This window comes from Rhineura floridana, chromosome 8, assembly GCF_030035675.1.
Source record: "Rhineura floridana isolate rRhiFlo1 chromosome 8, rRhiFlo1.hap2, whole genome shotgun sequence".
Classification (NCBI taxonomy): Eukaryota; Metazoa; Chordata; class Lepidosauria; order Squamata; family Rhineuridae; genus Rhineura; species Rhineura floridana.
In genome coordinates, this window is record NC_084487.1 from 69,228,589 (window position 1) to 69,239,421 (window position 10,833).

Consider the following 10,833-nt stretch of genomic DNA (forward strand, 5'->3'; position numbering starts at 1 on the left):
AATATGTGGTTGTCATGTAAAGAAACATAATTTATTCTGGTCAGCAGCATTCAGTGAAATCAATAAAATTACCTGTCAGACTATACAGCAAAACCTGTAATTAGCTTTGCTAATGATCTTTGACGATACCACAGCAAATGTCCTGTTCAAAGACCTAATTACTATGTTAGCGAGAGCTGCCAGAATAGTACTTGCTGAACACTGGAAAACTTCGCATCTTCACCTATTAGAAATTTGGTACCGAGGTATGGGAAACAGCTTTAATTGGACAAAATCTACAGCGTTAAAGCATTAAATATATTTTATTGTATAGTAATCAAACAGGATGATCAAAAAGGTCAAAATAAGGATGGATAAAAATTTGATAAACTGTGCTTATATAATTAAGTTCTCTTCTCTTTCAAAGTCCAGTACCTTGATATTACTGCAGGCAGGTCTGTAGAGCATTCTCACACAATGTCTGTGATTCATTGTCTAGTCGCATATATTCAAACCCTTCTCATTCTCCCCCACCATGTGTGAAGACCTGAAGGTAGTCAATAAGGCTAGGCTAAGCTGGTTCCTTGCATCAGGCACCAAGATAACACTCAGATGTGGCATGCTCCAAGCATTCCCATGAGTTTTACTCTGGTAGCTAATTTATCAAAATGTCTTTCCTCTAGTTCTTCTTTGAAATCAGTTCTCTGTTAGATGACTAATACAAGGGTCTGGGCCATTGGGGATCATTATAGTAGGTGAAAAGGAGCTGTGTGTCGTCCACACACTGCTGACAATGCAATCCAAATTTCAAATCATTTCCCGCAGCAGCTTCATGTAGATACTAAACAGTATGGGGGACGGGATGGCATCCCTAGACACTCCATACGCCAAACACCATTTGTTAAAGCAGAAGACCCCCTTCTGGGACCAACCTAACTAAGGAAAGAGCCACTGTAATACTACCTCCTAAGCCCAACCTGGCAAGGTGGTCCAGAAGGATACTAACGTTAATAATAGGTATGGGACCTGTTGGCTAATGCCAGTTCGAAAACGTTCAGTTGACCTAACAGGTGGTACTGATTCAAGTTCGTTCTTTGTCAACTATCCATTGCTTTTATTTGTTCATTCTTTTCTCCCAAAATTATCTATAATTAAAATATCAAGAAAAGGAAAGCAGCTTTCACTGAGGCTGGTTAGTTTCATGTTAGCAAGCAGAGACCGGCTGTTTCCTTTTGGAAAGGAAGGAAGGAAAGCAGCTTTTAATGTTCCCCCCCATCCCCCACTTCCTCCTAGGCATGCTTAGAGGGTCCTTATCATGGGTAAGATCTCTAGCCTTACCTTCTAATCATTTAACAGGTTAACACTACAGAGATTAGAAGGCAAACCTAGAGAGTCTCACCCATATTAAAGACTTCCAAGAAACTTTCTGGGGTTACCTTTTCATCTCTATTATGCTTGGCTTGCTTTCCCCCTGCTTAGATCTTGGATTATTTGGGGGGGGGGAGAGAGCGCACTGTACTGCTGTGCTGTAACAATACATTAGAGGGAAAAGAACAATATATTCCTAGGGGGAAATCTGGTGTTGGGGGAAAGCTGCTAAAGTTTGGAGCAAGCAGGATTGCTCTGCAAAGATGGAGAATATGTGGACCATTGAAAAATCTAGTGCTAAATCTGAATTCAATGGAATTCTCATCCATCGCTCGTTAATTATACTGATAGATCCTGAGAGGTCCAGTAGAATCAGTAAAGCCGTACTTGCCTCATCTGTCCCTGGCGTAACTCATCTTGCAGGCAGCCAAAACTGTTTCTGATTCACAACCAGGCCTGGAACTTGATTGGAACAGATCCAAACAATATTTTTCCTCCAACATTGGGGTGTGTGGGTGTGTGTAGTGGAGGAGGGGTTCAGATTCGGTTGCATTCCCTGTAGTGTCACAGGGTTTACAATTGGCTATTTTCTGGTTTGGGGAGAGGGAGAATAGTTTGGTTTCCTGAACCCGGTTTTGAATCAAACTAGAGAGTTTACTGTGCTTAGTTGCCACTTGTAAATTTGGACTAGAAAATGGAAAAATAGCATTCTGAAGTGTGCCTTCCATGCTTAACAGCTCAGATGTGATACAGAAATGACTATTATAGTTATATATTCTTAGAAAGTGGCGATCTCTTGTGGAAGAAGTTTACTGGGAACGTCAAAGACATTTCCCTAGAATACTATTTACTATTCCTTGACATGAGATAGTTTGCTTAGTCTCATAGCAATCTTGGGGTAGTTTGTAATTGAAAGACCATTAGGTTAGCAAAGCTGTAGCCAAAAGGGCTTTTCTGTTGCATGTGTTGAAATGAAAATTTAACTACTATTAAAATTTAGGAGAAACAAAGTGGATCTCGCAACTCAGATATATTTGGAAAATATTAATTTGTATTAGACAATGTTTGAATTAAAACTCTTAATCTTGAGGTAATATGGCATCTGCCACAGTTGCATTATGTGGTAGTGCTAGTCTTTACTGAGTTGCAACTTGACACAAAATTCTTAAATTGTAGGATTTTGAGGCTTTGTGGTTAATACTTGATGACAACAGTGATGATGAAGTTGATTATATTGAGTTTACCCATGCCATCCTTGGAGAAATGAATGAATATAGGAAAGCATTTGTCAGAAAAGTAAGTTTATTGAATTTTATAGTAGATTTATAGACAGCAGAACTACTGAGCTGCTTAATGCTTTGTTATTAAATGTTATAATGTACCTAAATAGTTATATTTTTAAGATTATTAATCAGTATATGTATAAAAGAAACATTTGTGCCACCTGCTTTTTTATTTTTGAACAGTGCTTATTGCCTTAAAATAATTGACTTCCCTGGAACAAATGAAAAATACATACGTTTGAAGTTTCAATCAGAATTTTGCAAGCAAAATTCATATTTTTAGTCAGTGGCTATGATTCCATACAGTAGGGCCCCACTCATACAGCAGGTTAGGTTCCAGACCCCCGCCAGAAAGTGAAAATCACCGGAAAGCAGATCAGCTGTAGCATTGGGGTCTGGAACCCGGTGATCGCACCAGAGGAGGAGAAGATCAGATCTTCCCCTCCTCGGGCATGATCAACTCGAGTGGGAGTCTGATCGCGCCAGAAGAGGAGAAGATCAGCTGTAGCATGCTACAGCTGATCTTCCCCTCCTCTGGCATGATCAGCTCGAGTGCGGGGAGCTCCAGCCCCCCCGCCAGTTGATCACCCTGCTGGCGCCGTATTAGCGGAATGCCAAAAAGCGGGGCGCCGAGAAGTGGGGCCCTACTGTACTCCTTTTTTTGGAAGGAAGTGGATGATTGACACTGAACAAGTTACTAAAATTTCAAATTTGTTTCTCACCATCTCTTAATAGAAGAATACTATGTTTGCTTTGTGATAAATATTGCTAGATCATGCATGCTATTACTGAAAAACACACAATGGTTTTATTTATTTAAAGCATTTCTATACCACCCTTCTTAATGTTTATCATGAACATTTTAATTGCATTTTCTTCCTCTGTCTTTGCTCTCTTTCAGTCCATCTTTCTTTTACACTTTTTGCATGGAAGATAAAAATGCTTTAGGCTAGATAATTTAGCATTAACTAGCATTTGTGCCACAAGGATGTACTGCAAACATCAGAATGGGTTTAATACACTATAGACATTATAGAAGTTTAGTTTTGAATAAATGCTTCCTAGCTATAGTAAGAATGGAGAGACAGGGCAAAGACCAAAATGGAAAGGTGGGATAAAGGGTCCCTTCCTTAGTTTAATCCCATTTGGATGAGGGAGCTTTTCTGAGTTTGGTCGGATAAGGTCATTTATTCCTAAAGCTCAAGAGTGTTTCTGAGTTGTGCCCCATCAGCTACCTTAGGAATTACACAGTTCTCTGGAGCTTTAAAAAGCATGCCATTGTGGCCTTCTCACCCATGTTCTTCTAGTGTCCAAGATCTGGAATAATAGATGAATAATAGTGGTAATCTAAAACTCAGAAGTACTTTTTGACCATAACAAAAACGAAACTAAAAAGACTGTTTCAGCTCAGCCCAGATCTAAGTTCACTCCACTTGAAGGTATTGTAGCCAGTCAGTCAACCTTCAGGCCTACAGTCTGATCTGGATCAGGGATGAGCACTATAATATGTAGGAACTTGCTGGATCAGTATGGAGCGGCTGCTGAAGGATCTCGGTCAGGTTGGAGTTGGTTTAGTTGTGATGCAGAGAGAGAAGCAGACATCCATTGCACTCAAGCCAGTCAAGGGTATAGATAAAAGTTAAGTCAGACTGATGGGAGTGCAAACATGAGTTATCAGGCTCTAAGGCTGACCATCATCTGAACCCTGATTATGAAAAGTTCCTTGTTTATCCAAACATACTGTAATTCAACCACACATAGCCTTCCCCTGGCAGCACTCCTATGGTCTTTCAGGAACCAGGTAAATAACTTCTTTAAAATTCAGCCAGGCCTTTTAAACAAATTGTGAACATCTGGTGTGTATTAAAGCTTTCAAGGTTGGAGTTATGGTTCACAAACCTCATTCCGTGTAGGTTTTCAATGGAGCTTAAAGATCTACTTCTTTACCACTGTCCTTAGCACTAATTGGATTGGAGTTGGAAAAACTCCCCAACTTTTGCCTGCTTTTGATAATTATATATTATGCTGCATTAGTGTCAGTCCTCTTGGCTTCTAGTAATGTTTTGAAAGTTTTTGTGTGTGGTGTTTTATAGTTTTACATTGCATTTTATTGTACTTTGATATGTGGCTTGTACATTGCTTTGGGAAGATTTTTTCTTGAAAATTAGCGTACTGATTTATTATAAATAAATAATAAAACTTATCCCAGGGTAGTTTCCTATATGGTTGTGCTATATTATAAATTAGATAAGTAAAAAGGGGGGTTACTGTTTAGTAAAAATGACAAGAGTATTTCAGTTTCTGACACAATAGAATGGTTTAGACTCCAGCTTATTTGAGCAGTGGCTGAAAGCTTTTCTGACATTCATCTAAAGTTGCTTGCTATCTGGCTCCAAGTATGTGTAACCCTCTAGGGATTTGCTGAGCTGCTGTGACCTCATGAAATGTTTGCAAGTATTCTAATGTTTGCTGAGAGGGAACAATCATCTTGTCACCATTTTGACCAGCAGTGCAATTTTTGTTAAGGAAGTGAAAGCTCATTTTGCCTGAGGAGGGAATTCTCAGAAAAGGCCAATAGAAAGCAGAGGTGTTGATGGTATAAAAGGAGACTGACAGGCAAGAGAACTGAAAAGACACAAATATTCTGAGCAACAAAGGGGAAGAAAATACCTTGCTTGATTAAACCAGCAGTCTATTTAGGCTGCCATCATCTGGGAGTAAGCCCCATTAAACTGAGTGAACTGGATCCAGACTTGTCTGTGTTCTGTTGGGGCTCACAGGGAAAGCAGAGGCAATAAATAGGTCATCAAATGTCTCTGACTAGGTCAGGCTCTGGACAGTACCCAGCAGGCACTGCTGACTGAGATCTGGAAGATGTTATCTCAGCCAAGACCTGGGCCTTCAGAAGCCTTATGTAGTCTGGCAAGGTATATACTGCAGTTGGCACTGTCCCCTTGGCTATGCTGACTTAAGGGCCATTGTTTAGTTCTGCAGGTGATGACTTCTACACTCTGGAAGGGATGGGGATGTTATTGAGTGCTTGTCTTCCAAGTCAGAGGGAGGCTTGATATTTATGTCCTTAAACTGGGAGTGCTGAGGATCCCCTTCTGAGTGTAGTAGCCTTCTTCATCTGTGTCTTCCTCAGGGTATGATGAGTGACTAGTTTTGGTAATCATAACAGTCTGTTGCAGAACTCCACTAAATCAATGCCTGTGCAGACACAAGTGGGAAAATGGTTTTTGGCAATCTTTCATCCCCCCCTGCAGCCTCCTATGCTCACTGAAAATATTCTCTGAAGGCTGGGGGACACTCTGAAACAGTATAGAAGCTGGTGCAGCATGACTTAGGAGGAAGGGGTGATTGTGGAAAATCACAGGATTATCTAGTTGGCAGAGTGGGAGCTTCTGCTGGATCTGAATTTCATCCACAAGTGGAAGGAGCCCTTCTGTTCATGATGGTAGAGGTCTGGATCTAACCCAATGGGTCTGCTTCTGAGTAGCTATGTGATTGTGCTGTTAGCCTAGAAATCTGTCTTTCCAGAAGTGGACAGTCAGAAACTCACAAGCTGGGCACATTGAAATTAAGTTTCCTCTTTTTTAATCTTGGAATCTGGTTATTGGAGAGATAGTATTGTGGTAGTATTCTTATCTGCTATTAATTTATTTGTTTAAAAAATTCCTGCCCCTCCCATAGGGGCTCAGGACAGCAAACAAGAATAGCCACTGATTGACCTCTCTTCAATTAATTTGTGTCATCTTTTGTAAAGCATATCTATTTTAATAGCCATAAGATGGTGATTCTGAAGTGGGGAGCGGTGCTGAATTTTTTGTATTTGAAATAACTAGTCAAATATTTAACAGTAGACCTCTTGTCTCTAATTTAGTGTTTCATTGGCAGGTCTATTTTGCATAATGAAATAAAGATATACTTCCTGGTATTTAATTTGACTTTCTTGAACATATTAGTTTTAAGCATTTCACTCTGTGAAAATACAATTCCTGCTTTGAACAGTACTAAGCCAATACAGCCTTTCTTTGGTAGTGTTGGTGGGGAGAGAAATTATTTTTCTGGGTCATCTGAATAAAATTTGTCAGTTGGTGAGAAAATGAGTGAGTCAGTGAGAAAATAGGTTACTGTTTATGCATCAGGCAGAAAAAATGTGTTAATGAATTGGCAGTGTTGACCAGCCCCCCCCCCCAAAAAAAACCCACAACGAAACAAACGTCCTAAACAGACTTTTGGGTATGAAATACCTGGCTTATGTAGAACTAAGTTTTACTCAGAGTATGAAGTTTATGTACTAACATTGGATACAACCACCTATATTTCGTTGTATGAGTCAGTGAAACAGCCTGCAATCCTGATGCCAGTTACACAAGTTATTGTTTTAAATTGTTGTATACAACTTTGATACATTTTTTTAAAGTTATATAGACATCTCTTAATAAATACATAAAATTAAAGGTGTACTTCCAGTTAAGCATACCCAGCTATTTACTTACTATTCGATTTTTTATCTGTCTTTCTCCAAACTCAAAGTGGCATACAGGGTTGCAACCAATATAAATTCTTTGTTTGTTAAATATATTCACATTTCTGTCTTTTAATGTCATACCTATTCTTGTCATTAAAGGTCTCAGGCGTATGTAAACATCATTTCTGTTCATATATGCTTATATATGCACTCTTTTCTGATCATTTTCTTTGTTCAGGCTTATATGAAGCTGGATTATAACAAAACTGGCAGTGTGCCTATGATAGATATCAAGAAATGTTATTGTGCTAAAAAACACCCTCAAGTCTTAGCAGGTAATTAATGTACAAAAAAGGAATTTTTATTTGAATTGTTATCAAAAGTGTACTTATTACTTCTGATTGGCCCTAATGTCTAGCACAAAGTGAGTGAGTGATGCTTAGTCTGAATACTTGGAACTTGGAGCCCTTCAATCATGTGCCATGTTTTGTTAGAAATGGCAAAAGGGATTTTTGTCATAATTGAATTCTCCTACCCTGGATGGAGTAATTCTCTTCCGTAATGATTCTCCTCCGTTAAGACTTCTACATGTGCTGTAGGATGGAATGGGCTACGGTCACCACAAGTAATGGCTGGTCACAAAATGTGGACCCATAAGTTTGTCCATTAGGAAAAGAATTAATACTTTTGATTTTTGAATAGCAAATTTACACATACAAATGTATCCTTCAAATAGATAGCCCTATAACTCATTTGTACCAGAATTAGCTGTAATGAGCCCTGCTGAACATGAGACAAAAATTTAATATGAGCCCATTTATCCCAAAGGAACCAGTCAATGCTATGCCCATTTTTTGGTCCAACAAAGTTTGAAGAAAGTTTGCAAAGAATACAGGAACCCTTGTGATAGCCCTCTCAATGCTGATATAACAACTCAAGGAGAAGGGCTCAAAGCTTCTTGCTTTTGATTGACAAGATGCCTTGCCACCTTGTTTTCTGACCCATTTTAATCCCACTTTGGAAATGTGGGAAAAACAAGTGTCTGCATCTTCTTGGCAACAATCTACATTTTATTTTAATGACTTGCATTACATTTTGATAATAAGGTTACAAACTGACCAGAAAGATGACCTACCTTGATCCTGTGCCTATAACAGCAGTTAATTAAGCAGCTTGTGTTAACATAATTAATTTGTGTTAATTGAACTAGAAAATATCTGAAATATGAGTTATTCTAGTCATTATGATTTTGGAAATGGGTGTGGTGATTTTTTTATTGATTTCATTAATTCAAAAAATATGATTTTGTACACTCCTCCATAATGTTACTTTAATGTAAAATATGTATGAAAGATTATTGTTTATGGACATAGGAATTTTGGGTGATAACTTCCAAACGATTATTCTGTGTATATTTATCAAGAATTCTTCAAATGTGTAGAATCAAAACAGTTTGCATTGGTTAACTTCCTTCTTTGTATCTACAACTTAGAATCAGGAAAAGTTAAAAATCTGAGATAAATTACCCTTCCCAAGGTTCCCTTTGAGTTTCCCCTTCCTTAGTATGCCACCTACAATTTTTACTTAAGAAATCCCTTCAGGTTAAATTCTTATAGTACTTTATATAAAAGGCGACATGAATTTTGACTTTTGTCTCTGCTTTGCTGCTTTCATGACATGGCTGCTAATGACTTTAATAGTAAGCAATATTTTAACAGATAATGCAACAGAAGAAGAAATTAAATCTTCATTTCTAGAAACTCTGGAGGATGCCTGTAGAAATCCCAATGAAGTATCATTCTGTGAGTTTGAGGACTATTATGAAGGATTAAGTATTGGAATTTTGGATGACGAAGATTTTGTTAACACGTTAAGGAATCCCTGGGGAATTTAGAAGTAAAGAGTGTACAATGGGTGAGAAACTACACCAGAATTTGTTACATGTTAACAATACAATTAAAATGTAATAAATTAGCCTGAATAGTCTGAAGACACTTAGTATATGTTTGAATGTCTGTTCATCTCTTGTGTATTTTACAATTTTATACTTTCTATCTCTTAATTCTTAATGTTCTTAATATGAAAACTGTGTCTATTTACTTTTACATTTTTACTAACAAAGTTGGAATATTTTTGCGCCTCTCAAAACTATTAAGACTACATCCTAGATAATGAAATGTTTTGTTAAATCAGTGAATTGTGGAACTGAGTTAAAGGATGTATGTGAGAGGAAGCTACGAGTATGATCTATCAAGGTTTTGATCAATATAGCTGATTTTGTTTAAAGTGACAGTATGCAGCTACTATAAAATGACTGTTTCTAGCAAGACTCTATAATTTAGAAGTGATTTTAACAGTCTTGTTAACCCCACAGTATATACATGGACTGAAGGGCTGGTACTATCATAATTCCCTACCTGTCTCTGACAGATCACACTATAAAAGGTATTTGTGTGTCTTTGAGTGATTTCCCAGGTGCTTCCTATGTTTTTCCTTAAGTACAAACCCAATTGCATAGAAAGTTGTTTTCAATTGTGCTCTTAGGGCATTTAAAAAGCTGTCGTCATTTCATCCCCGGCAAATATGCCTAAACTGAGGAGCATCTTATAGCAGTTGCTAGAATATGGAGGAGTCTGGATTCTGAAATTCACATACACTATTGTAATGTTTTAAAATGCAATATCTGCTCATTTCATTCATCTGGTTACTCCAGCTACAAGATTTTTTGACTGCATGTTTTTTCACAAAAATGTGTTTCCCATTTCATACTTAAAAAAATTATTTGAAAAGCACACAGATTACCTGGCTAGTTCTAGAATTCATCCTGTATCTATCTTGTTTATCCAAGTGTTTCCTCATTGTGGTAGTACTAGTTACATTGACAGCACATACCACCTAATGAAGATTTGTTTTATTGTGATTATTGGAAATGGTTGTAATTTTTATGATTGTATTGTTTGTTATTTTTAATTAGGTCGTACATTGCTTTGATATTTTTTATATAGAGGGTATAAAATGCTTTTAAATAAATAAAAGCTAAATGCTTTAGTTAACAGGTGTATTGCTTCCATATAGTTCATCGCTATGATCTGTCATTATTTTGGTTATTTTTAGTAAAAGTTAATGTAAAGAGTAGCTTAACTGATCTTGAAAAAACAGTTTAATATGTAATTCATCATCTGTGTGTTCATTTTTTATCATGTCGCTATCATGTCTTTAAATTATGCCTTTAAAATATGGATTTTATGCTGAAGAAATTTCTTTAAACTTTGGTAAGCTTGTTAGGATGAAATGTGCAATTTAATGTGAGAGACTTTTCAGAACCAAAGCTCATTTTTAATTATGTAGTATTATTGGATATTAAATTATAGTATTAAACTATGGATGTTTACTATATATGCTTGTGTTGATCTGTTGTGTATAATTCTTCTAATATACATATACTCAATTAGTGTTTGACACTTTTTGGTAGCTGGTGCTACTGAAGATTTTTCCTCCTTGAATACAGGGGCAGCTACATATATACTGATAGGAAATGGTGTTTCCTAGCAGAAGAGGAACACCGTGGTCATTGTTCAGAATGTACTAAATATAAAATGGGAGTTGTAAATATCTTACAGAGCAATCCTAACTACCCATTGGTGTAGCTCTGCAGAGTGCTGGCACCAGCCATGCAGATCAGCAGATCCTGGGCCGACTCAGCCCACCCCCTTTCTGCTTTTGGAATGC

At 37.4% G+C, this 10,833-nt stretch overlaps 1 protein-coding gene across 3 annotated transcripts in view; it reads left to right on the forward strand.

The window, feature by feature from the left end:
- Nucleotides 1–10,425, forward strand: part of CAPS2 (calcyphosine 2) — a 52,458-nt gene extending 42,033 nt beyond the window's left edge. For 2 of the 3 annotated variants that reach the window (XM_061639720.1, XM_061639722.1), the window contains 3 exons: nt 2,524–2,643; nt 7,343–7,439; nt 8,823–10,425. In XM_061639720.1, the coding sequence (XP_061495704.1) occupies nt 2,524–2,643; nt 7,343–7,439; nt 8,823–8,998 (393 nt within the window). In that variant the 3' untranslated portion in view covers nt 8,999–10,425. The remainder of the gene's footprint in view (nt 1–2,523; nt 2,644–7,342; nt 7,440–8,822) is intronic. The other variant, XM_061639723.1, reaches the window with a different exon arrangement.
- Nucleotides 10,426–10,833: the final 408 nt, after the last annotated feature.